The sequence below is a fragment of the Pongo abelii genome, chromosome 3 (assembly GCF_028885655.2).
Source record: "Pongo abelii isolate AG06213 chromosome 3, NHGRI_mPonAbe1-v2.0_pri, whole genome shotgun sequence".
Lineage (NCBI taxonomy): Eukaryota > Metazoa > Chordata > Mammalia > Primates > Hominidae > Pongo > Pongo abelii.
This window is the reverse complement of record NC_071988.2, coordinates 194,573,022-194,591,376: the sequence shown is the minus strand read 5'-3', so window position 1 is coordinate 194,591,376 and position 18,355 is coordinate 194,573,022. Positions and strand designations below refer to the sequence as shown.

Sequence of the window (18,355 nt, the reverse complement as noted above, 5' to 3'; positions counted from 1 at the left end):
ACCTTAGAATGTAAGATGCCCAGCATTAACGTGAAATACTGTGGCATTTGTTGTTGTTGTTTTGTTTTGTTTTTGTTTTGCTATGTACATTGGCCTTCAGCTCCCTTGTAGGACTTCTCTGATCCTAAAATGAAAAGTGGATTAAAGAATTTCAAAATAATATTTTCTATATCTGCTACTAATGATGCCTTGTAATTTCTCTCAGATGAAAATGACCTTCATAGTACTAAATAATAATAAGACACATTCTTGATCTACACTGGTAAGGACTTGAGTTTACCATACAATACTTACTATTGTATAGGATAAATTGAGTTTTCACTAAAACTAACAAAATAGATTACCTTTCTGAATTCTGAAATTGGCAAAAACCAATTTTAGATATATTGAGTGGTGAACTTTTCTAAAAGTTGAAACATGTTTATCATCATTCATTCATTTGCTGTACCCTTTTTCACACACTTCTTAATCATCAGGTGTTAACATATTAAACTTAGGGGGTATGTTGTTTCCTTTACACTTTTCAATTACAGGGAGAGATAGAGGAAGCAAATTAGGGAGCAAGCTGAAGAAGCTGAATGCAAACTTCTGTACCGGACTTGAAAGCAATTGCTTCCGGTCTTGAAACCTGGACTTGAATTGCAATATTTCACACATTAGACTTCCTATCTTCTGGATGAAAATCTGATATAATGAAAACATAATGGAGTTGCATTTTAATTGAAAGTAGCCATTTCTATTCTCTTTCAACTTCTATGTACTAATAATACCTTACATTTTCTAACAAGAGCAGTACAATCACAAACAGTTGTGGTGTAGGTTATTCAGTCAAGTGCAACATCAACTGCACAGAAGTAGTTTTCCTCTCCCATTATTTCCCTCTTTTCTCATCCTATATAGATGGTACCCCATGATTTCCCTATGTGTGTTGATTCAAGTTTAGAAGTCAATCATCAGTTCCATGGTCACTACTAAATTGCCTTCATACAACTCAGCAATAATACCGTTCATTTAGGAGGAACAAGTTATCTGTATCCTAGAAATTAGAAGAGTTTACAGCACCTCTTTTAACGTTTTTTATGTAAATACAGAATTATGGGACACTGTTGAAATGTGTCATGCCACTGTAGATGAAAATATACTTTCCTAGGTACAATGTGACTAAAATCAAGGTAATAATTAGTAAGTGAATCTTATTTAATGGCACTGCAGGCCAGCTGTGATAAAGCATTCTCATAAGAAGAAAGTATACACATAAGAATGTATACATCATTTATGATCTTACAGCTTTCAGTACCTCCATTGGGACTTATTGCCTGCTACTTAGAAGCTGCAGATATTTAAATGTAGATGTGGATCTTGGAATTATATATCCCTGAATCTTTGCTGCTCAATGTGACTTCTTGTGATTCATAGATCATTTTTGCAATAAGAAATCCATGCGGTTTTATTAGATAACCATGTCACCTATGGTCTTAAGTAAGTCAGCAGGGCAGTCATGCCATTAGGCCCTCTTCTGGATTTTATACTGATGTGTAAGGGATCTCGAGTAAGGGAAAACACATCAGTGTACATTTAGCAAAAACAATATGTTCAGGGACTCCTGTCAACTTACCATGGGGCTGAGAGTCGTATGTCAGGGCATCTTTTGGACTCAGCCTGGGTTCTGTTACAGTAGAGGTACCACTACTCATCATGCATATCTCACCTTTCACAGAGAAGTAGAATTAAGTGGTTTAGTCAGTGGGTGGATGGATAGGCTGATTGGTGCCTGTTTCAATATGGGGTAACCCCAGATGTTTTTTACAGGAGTGGCCTGAGAAAGCTACGTGCCTTATATGTGGGATCCCTGGGGCAGTTTGATGGGATACTAGATTAAGATCACCCCTGGTGGTGGAGAAAGTTCCAGTTTTAAGGGAATCTAAGCTTGAAATTCATACCTCCAGCAGGGATAATGTTTGGCTAAAACTTAACAAACCAAGTCTGATTCATAGTACTTACTTCTCTGATTCTTTAAAAAAACACTGATGTCATTTTAACTCTTACTTTCGGTTCAGGGGTACATGTGCAGATTTGTTATATAAGTAAACTCATGTCATAAGGGTTTGTTGTACAGATTATTTCATCACCCAGGTACTAAGCCTAGTACCCAATAGTTATTTTTTCCTATCCTGTCCCTCCTCCCACCCTTTACCCTCAAGTAGGCCCCAATGTGTTCTCATCATTAAGTTCCCACTTATAAGTGTGAATGTGTGATATTTGGTTTCTATTCCTATGTTAGTATGCCAGGGATAACGGCCTCCAGCTCCATCTATGTTCCAGCAAAGGATATGATCTCACTCTTTTTCATGGATGCATAGTATTCCATGGTGTATATGTACCCCATTTTCTTTATCCAGTCTGCCATTGATGGACATTTAGGTTGATTCCATGTTTTTGCTAATGTGAATAGTGCTGCAGTGAACATTTGTGTGCATGTGTCTTCATGGCAGAATGATTTATATTCCTTTGGGTACATACCCAGTAATGGAATTGCTGAGTCAAATAGTAGTTCTGTTTTTAGGTCTTTGGGAAATTGCCACACTGCTTTCCACAATAGTTGAACTAATTTACACCCATACCAATAGTGTATAAGTGTTCTCTTTTCTCTGAACCTCACCAGCCTCTGTTTTTTTTTTTTTTTTTTTTGACTTTTTAATAGCCATCATTATTTTAGAATTTTTTCCAAGGGTCAAAAACAAGCACACTGAAGTTTGGAACCTAAAATTTGCCTTTTTCTATGTATAGAAATTATTCTTCTGACTGCAGTCTTGGGCAGTTATTTCCTTCATCACAATTACATGACTATTATTATTCATGGTTAAAAGGTAAATTTTGCATTTTCTCTGAGTATGTTGCAATGGTTCAGGCAAGGAGCATCCAATCTTTTGGCTTCCCTGGTCCACACTGGAAGAAAAATTGTCTTGGGTCACACATAAAATACACTAACACTAATAATATCTGATGAGCTAAAAACAAAACAAAACAAAAATTACAAAAAAAAATCTCATGATGTTTTAAGAAACTCTATGAATTTGTGTTGGGTCATATTCAAAGCCAACCTGGGCCGCATGCGGCCTGCAGGCCATGGGTTGGACCAACTTGGTTTAGCCCTTCAAGCATGAACTTACGCAAAGCAGTCATGAGTAACCTGCTGTCTTTTCTCTATATTGGGGTACTTATTTTTCCTACCCTTTCTAGTTTGGTGATACCTTTTCTTGAAATATTTTTTTTAATAGTGAAATCATATCTGGTTTCTGTAATCCAGCTTCATATCCAATTCTTTGCAAGGCCTCAAGGGCTTTAAGTAGCAGAGCTGGAACTTGAATTCAAGACTCTCTGTCTCCAATGCTTAGGCTCTTAACCATTCACTGTATTTCTACTTATCTCATGAGTCTATGGTTTTATAATACTCAGTATTGTAAAATAAATAAATAGACAGATAAATGGACAAATGAAAGGAAAATCTTTTCTTCATAGAGACTTTCATTTATTTTCTAAGAAGCAGAGTTTCAACTTGGCAAAACCAGAGGAAAACATGTACCCAATCAAAAAAAGAATTGCTTAAATTTTATTTCAAACTCAAAATGTGTCTCCACTAAGTTGGATATGGACTTAATAATTTTGCAGAAGTATAATATGTCAAAGTCAAAGCTGTCAAGTGATAGAGCTAGAGTTTATTCAGGATATAAAATTAAATTTTCTTTCATCATTGCTCCACTAGCCTCTCAGTTGCTAGCATTAAGCAGTTCTTTACAGAGCTACAATATTGCGGTCAGGTTTTTTTGTGTTGTGAGATAGCCACAAGTTTACAAAGTAGCATATATATATATGAATTCCGTGTGTGTGTGTGTGTGTGTGTGTGTGTGTTTGTGTGTGTATTCTCCATATAGTCTTCCTGATCTACGTTTTGAGAGGCCAGGCAGAAAAAAGATGAGAAAATAAAGGATGTGTATTTAATTAGTCTCTAATCCAATGCTGGACATTTGCCCAGTAACTTCCCATGCCTCCTCTACCCTTAATCCAGCCTCTCTGTGTTCTAGAATGACCCTTATCTTCTGGAGACGTTCGCACCAGCATGGCCCTGTGAAATCTCAAATGTGCCTTGGTTTGGGTAAAGCAAAGCAGCCTTGCTAGGCTGCCTCTTTTTCCATGATAAAGATAGAATCAGATGTCCCACAAGGGGCCAGCCCAAAATCCATTTAAGTACCTCAATAAATTCTACTGCACATCAGTCTGTGAAGCTATATAAAACATATTTAACTCTGTTTTATGACCTATTTTACTAGTTTTGAGAGCCTTTCCAAACTTTAGAATCACTGTTTTCTCCAGGAGGAAGGCGTTGATTGGCCCCCTGCAGTCCTGGAAGGCCATTATGGAGACTGGAATTGGTGTGCTCGAGTCATTATGATTCTCATGAATCCTCTATTTCAATACTTGGGTATACACATAGTGAAATGATGGTTTCTGTTATTGTTGTGATCCTAAGGAAAAATGGGTAATAAATTAGATTCAATTATCTAGAATGTCTATATAATTGTGGTACATTTTATTAAATTAATGATAGTTACCAGAATTGTTTCAGTTTCTCAGAATAAAACATCTGAGAAAACTACAAAGAAAGGAACCTTGGATACCTAACTGTGAAAACTGTACATTTTAAATTAAACTAGCATTTATCAAAGCATATAAAATTGACCCACTGTGTGACTTAGGACTTCATCTTTATAAGTCGCTGTTTACTCATTTATAAATATTACAAATGTACCATGTCACCTACAAATCCCTCATCTCAAAGATCCTATTATTCTAATATGAATTTGTTCCTCAGTTGACATAAAACATTTAATTCTTATTAGGGGAGAATTTTGTTAAAACACATTTCATAAACGTGGATGAATTTGATGTTCAAAACTTGTCAGCTTAAGAAAAATCTTGAATGCTGAGAGATTGATATTTTTATTTTATTGAGTAAGTGTTATAATTCAGGATAAAAGAGAAAATATTTGTGAAGTTTTCTTTTTTCCATTGTGTAGATGCAGTGATTTTTTTAAAATTAAGAGCAGATGGATATTTAGACATCAAAAAGAGCTGCTTGAAATACTGAACATTGTATTATTAAAGCTCACATGCTGAGGTTTGCTGACAAGAGGAATAGTCATAAAACATAACCTTTTATTTCATCAAAGAAAGTTATGCCTACCCAAGATCTGAAGCCCAACATCCATAAAATGGTTTCACACTGGTGACATTCTATTCAAAACAGCTGTCTGAAAGAAAAATAAATGGGATTTAATCTGCCATAAAATGAATTGCACAATTTATTTTTCTTGAGGAAGTCATGCCTTTGTGACGTTGGTGAGCTGTAACAGTTTTGCTTCTAAAAGCAGCGCCTCCTTCTATGCCAAACCCATATTAATTCAGCCATGTGGAATTTTCCCACACAAAAAGCAGTTGGAAAGTCAGAGAAGCTTATCCAACACCTGATGCTTTTCTCTGCCTTTAAAAGTATTAGTTTAAAACATGAGCCCAGGATAGACTTTCCATCCAGAGGTAGACAGATTTTAAGATGCTTGGTCATAAAGATTGAAATATATGAAACTGTCAAAGTCAACCATTAATGTCCTACAAAAAATGGAATTTCATATACTACAAACTAATATTTGAGAAGAGAGCAAAACTGCAAAAGAGTGAAATGTGAGTTAGAAAAATGACAACTAAATGAGATTAATCATCTCTTCAAAATGAAATGCTTAAAAAATGTAAAAGCTACTCATAGGACAAATGTAAATATTTATAAGCCCCAAATTAACTAAGTCAGAAAACTTTTCAATATAGACATTTTAAAGACAATCGAGTAATAGTATGTTTTGCTTATTTCATTGATTTAGTACTCATCATACCTTTTACAATAAAAGAAAAGAAAGCAAGCATAAGATTTTTTTTCTACTGTGGAATTTGCTGTAATACTACATGTGATAACTAAGATACAACCTAATATAGGGTAGACATTGAAACTTAGGTTGTGCCTTTCCATTCCATCACTTCATTTTATCACATATTTTCCAAAATTCTTATATGTGTGTTCAAATTAGCCTGCATGTATTTCATTGTAATGCCATTCTCTCAAACAACTTACATTAGAACACTTCTAACAGTTCTTTTTTGTTAAAGCTAGCTACATAAAAAATGTCTATTTGCATGGTTCAGCAAATATATCTTTGTAAATTAAATGTGAATCCTAAAATAATTAAACTGAAAATAATTTTAACTGAGATATATTATTACTTTCTTTAGAAGACAGAAGATATTATCTCCATAATAACTTTTTGCAATGTTCTGACTACCAATGCCCTCATTATAAAAGCTAATCCATAATGCAATTTATTAAGAAAAAATATATATTTCTATACTGTCTCAAAATCCTTTTTCTTAATTTACAAAATGAGCACCTGCTTAAAACAGATTTCTACTAGAATGAATAAAGTATTGTAGTAGTAAGCATGAGGCTTGTGAATGTGTGTAGCATTCCTGAAAACTTGAGAGATTATTCACATTCGCACTTCAGGAGAAAAAGGAGACAATACAAAGCTACCGTACACATGAAGGCAAAGGTGAGAATCAATAAGGGTATATAACTATCATTATTTTTGTCAGATAAATTCTGTTGTTTCTGAAGATATTTACATCCAGTGGGACTGAATTTTTAATTTACAAGTAAGAGGGAGAGAAATCTCAAAAGTGCTTTTCTTCTGAGGCAGATTCTACTCCAAGCATATTCTGCTACTGGTGGGTAATATCCATCTTTTACAAATGCACAAAGACTTTTTATGAATTGAGTTTTTATTTTCTAACTTCCCAAACTTTTACCCCTTTATGTTGTAGGATAATTTTCCTGACATTGATTGCACATTACTGTGGTATGTTCATACATCTGACCACAGAAAGCAATGTTGCCCAATGTCCCAGATTCCCTCACATTCACAAATGTTAAAGTAATTTGTTAACAGAGCCATTAAGACAATCTGCACATTTAACTTTTATGCAACATGATATACAAATATCAGAAAGCAGAATAGCTCCTTTCCATTCTTTGGCATATAATGCTGAATTTCTAAATATACTGGTGTATTTTTTAACATTTGCTTAGTTCCTGCTACTAAACAGTATTTGGTTTGATATTGTAGTTTGATTTTTTAAATGCAATTATCCTCACCATTTTAAATAGGAATATTAAATCTAAATAACTCCAAGATTTATTTTGAGTGACTAGCTCTCAATAAATCTGAGACATAAAAATTGCTTGTCTTATAATCTAGTGAAGTACCTGATGCAATACCAGCACTAAAACATTTTTGTTGACTGTCGTCTCAGAATCTTTAAATGCACTTTAGTGTTAGCATTGTATAATATAAAATAAAAAGGCACTACCATTCTTCTTCGGTTTTACAACCTTTTTCACCCTGATGATATCTTCCAACTTTGAATAGTTGCAAAACTTGTGCTGATTGATTTGTCTGCTTATGGAAACTTTCCTTAATGTATACTTGGAGACTATTTGTGTAAAATAGAAATTGAATTCAAAACTTGACATCATCATTTGTGAAATCATTAAAAATATCTCTGCTATTTTAAAGATTTAAAAACACTTTCAGCCATGTGAAGGGTCTAGGATTTTTTAATGGTAATGTGGATCATTATAGGAATTGCTTTGCTATTTCCATATATATATGTATGTATACATACATATCGTATATACACATATATAAAATATTTTTTTCCTTGTGAACTTGGCATAAAAGCTATTGACTGATTCCAAAGCAAAATAGATTTATAAAGTTTTGAAAGACATTATTCGTTTAACAAAAAGGGAAAATTGGCAAGGGGATGAGGTATGACAGTAAATTGGAATTAAACATCAAATGCTATAAAATGAGTTCACAAGAAAGCAAGGTAAATATCTACAATTTTTGGAAAATGGCGATATCTAGCAAGGAAATATAACAATTAATGTTACATTAAAATACTGTCGATGTCCTTTACAAACTTATAAATGCAGTATTAATTGCACACTAAACAGTATAAACAAACAGCAAAATTTATTTTGCAATAACATGTAAGAAACAAGAGATTTTTGAAGTTACTTATTGCACCCATATTATTCACTGAAGCTTCAACTTTTGGGACAGAGTTTCGCTCTGACACCCAGGCTGGAGTGCAGTGGCATGATCTTGGCTCACTGCAACCTCCATCTCCCAGGTTCAAGCAATTATCCTGTCTCAGCCTCCCAAAGTGCTGGGATTACAGGTGTGAGCCACTGTGCCTGGCCATTCAACCCCAATTTTAAAATGCATGACAGTGATTTTGAAACTTTAATTCCTATAGAAAGTACACATAGATCCTGTTGAAATGCAGATTCTGATTCATCTGGTGAGGACTGAGAGTCTGCATTTCTAGCAAGCTTCAAGCTGCTGCTGCTGGTCCATGCACCACACTTTGGATAGTAGGAGTGTGGGCTAAGGAAAAGTAAGCTGGATTTCTTGAAAGTTGTTGGCATTGGGAGGATAGTTTCAAGTCTGTTTTTCCCTCCAAAGAGTACATGGAGAATAACAGATCTTTCTGAAACTCAAATATTCAACTACTTACCTTTTCTGTCCAGGAACTTTGAAACAAGCAGGAGCAGAAATGAGTGAGTGTGCGCCTGTGTGCCTCTGTTTGTGTGTGCATACTCGGGTGTACAGTAGTGCCTCCATACTTGCATTAAGGAAAGTGTGTCAGCAACTCTCCTGCGACTATCCTCAATTAGGCTTGCATTCATCTAAGCATGCAAAGTTCAGAGAATTGTCAGGTTCAAATATACCCTATCTCTGAGGTTAAGCCCCAGCCTATTTCACACATTTCAACATTTTCCATGCGGATGCCATTAAGGTTGCCTGGAATTTGGAGATAAGCCCAGGATTAGTCTTGCTTTAAAGTCACCATGAAGCCTTGTTATAGGCCTCAAGTTAAGTTGTTAAATGTATTTCTCAGAGCTTACTGGAAAAAAAAATAGCCACATTCACTAACTTTGGTAAGCTTCAGATACACAGTGGTGGTTGTTGAAAACTTACCTGCAGGCCTTTACCTTCATGTTTTATAGATGGTGGACTTATGTTCTGAGGCTAAAATGACATTGTTACCAAGCTTGCTTTAGGAAAATGTCTAAACTGAGAACTGCAAGATGGAATATTCGCTTTTTTTTAGAGCATTTTGAGAACTAGGTCAATCTTATTTAAGCAGATTATTTAAGCAGATTTTTCTAAATAACTTGGTAATAGTTTAGCATTATTCTGTGATTATCTAATATTTTAGTATTTTACTTTATTGATATGAAACCCACTACTACAGAATTTAACAATTACTATATACTTATATTTGTTGTAAATATGAATTCCAAGTAATTAGCAAGTGACTCATGCTAATGACGTGTTTAAAATATTGGCTTTCTTATATTTTTGGTCAGGTATAGCTATTCTATTGACGTGGAGGATGTAAAATATGAGGCAGTAATATTTGATTAAGTCTTGTTAAAGTTTAGTGCTTTTGGCCAAAGGATCTTGTAGAGTATCTGAAAAAGTTAATAGTGCAAAGGTGGTAAATAATGCAAATACTGAACAGAAATGAAATTGGGATATATTTCTAAAAATAAATTTAAAGTGTAAAACAAACAAAAAAAACTCCCTAAAGGAATCCAACAGAATTCCTATATCTTCCTGTATTTTAAAATTTATCATTATGTAATGGCCTTCTTTGTCTCTTTTGATCTTTGTTGGTTTAACGTCTGTTTTATCAGACACTAGGATTGCAACCCCTGCTTTTTTCTGTTTTCCATTTGCTTGGTAGATCTTCCTCCATCCTTTTATTTGGAGCCTATGTGTGTCTCTGCACATGAGATGGGTTTCCTGAATACAGCACACTGATGGGTCTTGACTCTTTATCCAATTTGCCAGTCTGTGTCTTTTAATTGGAGCATTTAGTCCATTTACATTTAAAGTTAATATTGTTATGTGTGAATTTGATCCTGTCATTATGATGTTAGCTGGTTATTTGCTCCTTAGTTGATGCAGTTTCTTCCTAGAGACAAAGAAGGTCATTACATAATGGTAAAGGGATCAATTCAACAAGAAGAGCTAAAAATCCTAAATATATATGCACCCAATACAAGAGCACCCAGATTCATAAAACAAGTCCTGAGTGACCTACAAAGAGACTTAGACTCCCACACAATAATAATGGGAGACTTTAACACCCCACTGTCAACATTAGACAGATCAACCAGACAGAAAGTTAACAAGGATACCCAGGAATTGAACTCAGCTCTGCACCAAGAGGACCTAATAGACATCTACAGAACTCTCCACCCCAAATCAACAGAATATACATTTTTTTCAGCACCACACCACATCTGTTCCAAAATTGACCACATAGTTGGAAGTAAAGCACTCCTCAGCAAACGTAAAATAACAGAAATTATAACAAACTGTCTCTCAGACCACAGTGCAATCAAACTAGAACTCAGGATTAAGAAATTCACTCAAAACTGCTCAACTACATGGAAACTGAACAACCTGCTCCTGAATGACTACTGGGTACATAACGAAATGAAGGCAGAAATAAAGATGTTGATTGAAACCAACAAGAACAAAGACACAACACACCAGAATCTCTGGGACACATTCAAAGCAGTGTGTAGAGGGAAATTTATAGCACTAAATGCCCACAAGAGAAAGCAGGAAAGATCCAAAATTGACACCCTAACATCACAACTAAAAGAACTAGAAAAGCAAGAGCAAACACATTCAAAAACTAGCAGAAGGCAAGAAATAACTAAAATCAGAGCAGAACTGAAGGAAATAGAGACACAAAAAACTCTTCAAAAAATTAATGAACCCAGGAGCTGGTATTTTGAAAGGATCAACAAAATTGATAGACCACTAGCAAGACTAATAAAGAAGAAAAGAGAGAATAATCAAATAGACGCAATAAAAAATGATGAAGGGGATATCACCACCGATCCCACAGAAATACAAACTACCATCAGAGAATACTACAAACACCTCTACGCAAATAAACTAGAAAATCTAGAAGAAATGGATAAATTCCTCAACACATACACCCTCCCAAGACTAAACCAGGAAGAAGCTGAATCTCTGAATAGACCAATAACAGGCTCTGAAATTGTGGCAATAATCAACAGCTTACCAACCAAAAAGAGTCCAGGACCAGATGGATTCACAGCCGAATTCCACCAGAGGTACAAGGAGGAACTGGTACCATTCCTTCTGAAACTATTCCAATCAATAGAAAAAGAGGGAATCCTCCCTAACTCATTTTATGAGGCCAGCATCATCCTGATACCAAAGCCGGGCAGAGACACGACCGAAAAAGAGAATTTTATACCCATATCCTTGATGAACATTGATGCAAAAATCCTCAATAAAATACTGGCAAATCGAATCCAGCAGCACATCAAAAAGCTTATCCACCATGATCAAGTGGGCTTCATCCCTGGGATGCAAGGCTGGTTCAATATATGCAAATCAATAAATGTAATCCAGCATATAAACAGAACCAATGACAAAAACCACATGATTATCTCAATAGATGCAGAAAAGGCCTTTGACAAAATTCAACAACCCTTCATGCTAAAAAATCTCAATAAATTAGGTATTGATGGGATGTATCTCAAAATAATAAGAGCTATCTATGACAAACCCACAGCCAATATCATACTGAATGGGCAAAAACTGGAAGCATTCCCCTTGAAAACTGGCACAAGACAGGGATGCCCTCTCTCACCACTCCTATTCAACAGAGTGTTGGAAGTTCTGGCCAGGGCAATTAGGCAGGAGAAGGAAATAAAGGGTATTCAATTAGGAAAAGAGGAAGTCAAATTGTCCCTGTTTGCAGATGACATGATTGTATATCTAGAAAACCCCATTGTCTCAGCCCAAAATCTCCTTAAGCTGATAAGCACCTTCAGCACAGTCTCAGGATACAAAATCAATGTACAAAAATCACAAGCATTCTTATACACCAATAACAGACAAACAGAGAGCCAAATCATGAGTGAACTCCCATTCACAATTGCTTCAAAGAGAATAAAATACCTAGGAATCCAACTTACAAACGGACATGAAGGACCTCTTCAAGGAGAACTACAAACCACTGCTCAATGAAATAAAAGAGGATACAAACAAATGGAAGAACATTCCATGTTCATGGGTAGGAAGAATCAATATCGTGAAAATGGCCATACTGCCCAAGGTAATTTATAGATCCAATGCCATCCCCATCAAGCTGCCAATGACTTTCTTCACAGAATTGGAAAAAACTACTTTAAAGTTCATATGCCACCAAAAAAGAGCCCGCATCGCCAAGTCAATCCTAAGCCAAAAGAGCAAAGCTGGAGGCATCACACTACCTGGCTTCAAACTATACTACAAGGCTACAGTAACCAAAACAGCATGGTACTGGTACCAAAACAGAGATATAGATCAATGGAACAGAACAAAGCCCTCAGAAACAACGCTGCATATCTACAACTATCTGATCTTTGACAAACCTGACAAAAACAAGCAATGGGGAAAGGATTCCCTATTTAATAAATGGTGCTGGGAAAACTGGCTAGCCATATGTAGAAAGCTGAAACTGGATCCCTTCCTTACACCTCATACAAAAATTAATTCAAGATGGATTAAAGACTTAAATGTTAGACCTAAAACCATAAAAACCCTAGAAGAAAACCTAGGCATTACCATTCAGGACACAGGCATGGGCAAGGACTTCATGTCTAAAACACCAAAAGCAATGGCAACAAAAGCCAAAATTGACAAATGGGATCTAATTAAACTAAAGAGCTTCTGCACAGCAAAGGAAACTACCATCAGAGTGAACAGGCAACCTACAAAATGGGAGAAAATTTTTGCAACCTACTCATCTGACAAAGGGCTAATATCCAGAATCTACAATGAACTAAAACAAATTTATAAGAAAAATACAAACAACCCCATCAAAAAGTGGGCAAAGGACATGAACAGACACTTCTCAAAAGAAGACATTTATGCAGCCAAAAAACACATGAAAAAATGCTCACCATCACTGGCCATCAGAGAAATGCAAATCAAAACCACAATGAGATACCATCTCACACCAGTTAGAATGGCAATCATTAAAAAGTCAGGAAACAACAGGTGCTGGAGAGGATGTGGAGAAATAGGAACACTTTTACACTGTTGGTGGGACGGTAAACTAGTTCAACCATTGTGGAAGTTAGTGTGGCGATTCCTCAGGGATCTAGAACTAGAAATACCATTTGACCCAGCCATCCCATTACTGGGTATATACCCAAAGGACTATAAATCATGCTTCTATAAAGACACATGCACACGTATGTTTATTGTGGCATTATTCACAATAGCAAAGACTTGGAACCAAGCCAAATGTCCAACAATGATAGACTGGATTAAGAAAATGTGGCACATATACACCATGGAATACTATGCAGCCATAAAAAATGATGAGTTCATGTCCTTTGTAGGGACATGGATGAAATTGGAAATCATCACTCTCAGTAAACTATCACAAGAAGAAAAAACCAAACACTGCATATTCTCACTCATAGGTGGGAATTGAACAATAAGAACACATGGACACAGGAGGGGGAACATCACACTCTGGGGACTGTTGTGGGGTGGGAGGATGGGGGAGGGATAGCTTTAGGAGATATATCTAATGCTAAATGACGAGTTAATGGGTACAGCAGACCAGCATGGCACATGTATACATATGTAACTAACATGCACAGTGTACACATGTACCCTAAAACTTAAAGTATAATAATATTAAAATAAATAAATAAATAAATAAATATTTGATAAAAAAATGTATCTATCCTACTTAATCTGATTTTTAAAGAGTTGGTGAAAAGAACTCTACACACTATAGGGTTATAGCTTTGGGGAATTTTCTAAGAAAAGTATAAGTTAATTATAGCTTTTAACCGTACAACTACAGTAGGATCAGAATAAAAAGGAGTAGAAAAAGTTTTTCTCTCTTAGAGGCCCTGTAAACAAGTGATGCCTTGGGGTATCTTCCTTTTCTTCTAATAGTAAAAACAGTCTTGAAAAGGATTCTGCTAAACACTCTTCTAAGGCCATGCATATAATTTAGATAGATAACATAATCTCCTTATTGATTAAATTCTCAGAATGTTATTTTACTTCAATGCTTATAGTAGCTTATTGGCCATATTGGAGATGTTTTAAATGTTAAAGCAGTCCTAATTTCTCCTAATATAAATTACCATGATTACTCCTTAAATGGCCACTAAATGAATTATTCTGTTGATTCTAGAGATAAATAAATCAATAAATGGGTAGATAGATAGATAGATAGATGGATAGATAGATAGATAGATAGATAGATAATTGTGGATCATATTTGGTTAAATTAAGAGAATCCCTTCTCCAAAAAGTATAGACACTTATACTATAGTAGTAGGAGAGTATTTGGTGAGTAGAAATCAATAGCTGAGAGCAATCGCTCTCCCATGAGCACACAATTCACTGAAACATCCATGGCAGCCCTCCATCATAACCTCTCCATGAAGAGTCACTATCAGTCTCATTTTGATAAACAGAGACACTCAGAGAAAGTTAATTTACCAAATGTCATACAGTTAATAGTTGACGTTGGGATTCTGACCTGTGTTCATTACATTAATTATTTATATTTCTCATAATTCAGAAAGGAGGAGTGATGCTCCTAAATCCACTCAAGTGCTAATATACATCAACCAATACTCTCAGATGAGATTTTCATAATCCAAAGCAAAAATTTGGAAAAAGAGTCTTTCCTATTTTATATAATTTAAAAATTATGATGTATTATAAAAGATTATAGAAGCATTTTATCACCAATTTCTTTCAAAATTTACTTTTGCATTTGTTTATAAAATTATACTTTCAATTTGATTGCTCATAAGAATAGAATATCTCAATGAAAGTTTTACCTAAGCATTAAAATAATGATTATCCTTAGAAATGTCCATTAGGAAATTCAAAAATTACCATCACTGTTCCTAAATTATCCGTTTTCTGTTATCCCCCTTCACTAACACTAATTACATTGACAGTCTACTTTCTTCCCAACTAACATGACATACAGAAACATAGTCCACCAAAGTTGCTACTGTACCAAAGGTGACGGTGATTTGGAACCAAGAAAATGTAGGTGCCAGTATTTTCAACCTTTTCAAAGGCTTTCAACTGAAAAATACCTCTGAGAAATATTTAACAAGAAATGTTCTACAAACCATAATTTTCTGCTACCAAGTGTTTCTCACTCTATTGCCCCCCAGGTCAAAATTCTACTATAATAAATAGTTCACCAAGATAATCAAAAGTTACACTGGCCTATTTCTCCTAGTACCAGTCAATCACAAAGACTATTCACTTGGCAATCCGCAGCCTCAGATCTTTATCACCTTTTTCACTTTTTGAAATCAACGCTTTATTAACACATTAAGTACCTATTTTTAGCCTGAGGTAATAATAATGACTGCTTTGAAAGAGTAACCTCAATTAGAATAAAAAAGTGAATATGCCATTTACATTGTTTTTCAAAAATCTGCAAATTTCAGTTTTAGACAGTGGCTCTTATTAAGTAGTATTAAATGCATGCCTACCTATGCAACACGAGACAAAAACCTCTTTGAAATCAAACCTAAAATGACCAGGTTGATAGTTAAAATATATATATATATATATATATATATATATTTTTTTTTTTTTTTAAATTTGAGACGAAGTCTTGCTGTCTCACCCGGGCTGGAGTGCAGTGGTGCGATCTCAGCTCACTGCAACCTCCGCCACATTAATAGTGTAGTGTCAAACAACCTCATTTCTGTCATGTAAGTCCCAGTACCTACAGATACTAGGCAACCTCTGAATCAGTATTTAAAAGGAGTGTATAAAGACCAGTATTTTCACTGACTACCTCTGTCAAAGAAACTTCACAATTAGCACACCAAGCAGTCTGTCTTTTGCAGAATTTTTGAATACTATGAGAAAAAGATGTTTCTGTGACAAATAACATTTCCAAAACTTCAAATTAACTTCAATTAAAACTTTCAGAACTTAATTAACCCATGTGATCTCAAGCTGTATTCTCTTTTGAGACATAAGAATAATATTCAATCAAAATATTTTACTGTCATTCTTTCTAACAGATATACAGTTAAGTATAGCTCCTTCATGCAATAAAATATAAGGTAAATTATAAAATGCATTTTATAGTATATTCATACAATAGAAAGTAAATTACAAAATTACAAAATTTTTATAATGTAAATATAAAATTATAAAAGTATTAAAACTTATGTTAAATTTTGTAAGATACTATTACACTAGATTGTTTCTGTTATTGTTCAGATAGATAAAATAGCTAGAATTACCAAGTAAAAATATGTACCTGTGTCCCTTATAGTTTCTAATATTTATGAAGTAACACAAGCACAGCCTGGAGTATGTGTCATACTGGTAAATAATAGAGTAGATGCTTTTCAGAAATAAGAACAAATTTTATAGTTCTAACTCAAATATTTTACCATTCATATGTACTTACCATAATATATTTTACAGTGTTGGTCCTGAAGCTGAAAGTAGAATTTGAGGCATTTTGCCAACACCTGTCTAATTTGCAACAGAGATTGTAATGCAAATTTCTTATAGATTCCCAAATGAAACCGATAGCTTCTCGTTAAGTTTCTTTTGCATTTGGTCAATATTTTACAAAATCACAACATAGATAAAACTTCATAATCACCTTTCAGATGGAATCAGAAAGAAGCTCCCATTATCTTTTTAAAAAAGTCCTTAATGATTATGTGAATGGTAGCAGAATCCGATAAAATGTTATCAACTGTATCTTACCTCTCTCACTGAAGTCATCTACTAGAATGATTTCTGCTATCAGACTTTCTGGGGTTCGGTTAATTATACTGTGTATGGTCCGCAGGAGTGAAGTCCAACCTTCGTTATGAAATGGGATAATGATGCTGGTGTTTGGCAGCCTTTCCAGATACATCTTGTGCTTACAGCTGGAGATGAGGGAAAAGAAAATGGTGTGTCAAATGAAAAACTCTTGTATATCTTATTCTGTTGTTTATTCATTATGTTATCAGACAACTGTGGAAACACGACTTGGTATAATACTTTCCAACCAGAGTTTGTACAGCATGATTGTTATCCTGCTCCTTCACGGAATGCATTAATGATCTCCTTTCACACTCACTCTTAGTGAAACAACTGTTTTATCCTCTTTGGTATCAGGGTTTCAAATTAGTCAGTTTTTGAAATGTTGTGCTCTTGTTGATGTACATTTTTCCTGTTGTTATATAATAGAAATAAGGATGAATAATATGCATTAAAACTGTTTCCATGGAGCACATAATTAAGGTTTAGATGGATTTCCTGAAGAGATCTAAAAATTTAACTTCTATAATATTTATGTTTAATTAGTCAGTTTTAGTCATGGAGTGTTTCAATGGCTGGACAGTATTTAAAGCCTGAAGGGAAAAACAACTGTAGCCTCTAAACAGAATAAATTAAAATTTAATTTAAAATAACTGTTAACTGAGCACAACCACATAATAAGATTAAATTAAGATCCAAATCAAGATGTTATATTCCTAGTGAAAACTCTAAAAAGAAATCTCAAGTTCATTTTTTTCACTGTTAGAACCATCTGAGAAGATGAAAAAGAAGTATTTTTAAAATTGTATTCCTTTATTCATTATTTAACCTAATAATTTATTATTTTTAACAATATTCATTAAACAAAACTTACTTTACTTCATTAAAGTAAGTTTTGACATTTTCAGACAATGAAAAGTGTTTGGAAACCCATCAAAATTATAACATGATATGGGCACAAAAATGCTGTAAAAACATGAAATTCATTTTAGGATAACTTAAGCGTCAAAAAATATATATAATATGAAAAAGATCTGTCAGTAATTTCCATGGGAGTATAGTAAGATAGATGTTTTTGCTTATAATTCACAGATCTGGAAAATAGTGTTAATGAAATTCAGCATACCTGGTCATAATTATGCAGAGCCATTGATTCTTCTGAACAAAGTCAAAGAGCCCAACTAATTGTGCTTTGATATATCAATATTCAGAATATTGCACCTACTTGTGAGAACCATCACACCTCACAATGTTCTTAGAATGAAGGTGATATTCCCAATGAAGCCAATTGTTTTTTAAAC

The 18,355-nt window shown here is 34.5% G+C and overlaps 1 protein-coding gene across 2 annotated transcripts in view; it reads right to left on the bottom strand.

Annotated features, from left to right (window-relative positions):
• GALNTL6 (polypeptide N-acetylgalactosaminyltransferase like 6) overlaps positions 1 to 18,355 on the bottom strand; it is a 1,265,432-nt gene that overhangs the window by 717,259 nt on the left and 529,818 nt on the right. For both annotated transcript variants that reach the window (XM_024246076.2, XM_024246077.2), the window contains one exon: positions 17,013 to 17,179. In XM_024246076.2, coding sequence (XP_024101844.1) covers positions 17,013 to 17,179 — 167 coding nt within the window. The remainder of the gene's footprint in view (positions 1 to 17,012; positions 17,180 to 18,355) is intronic.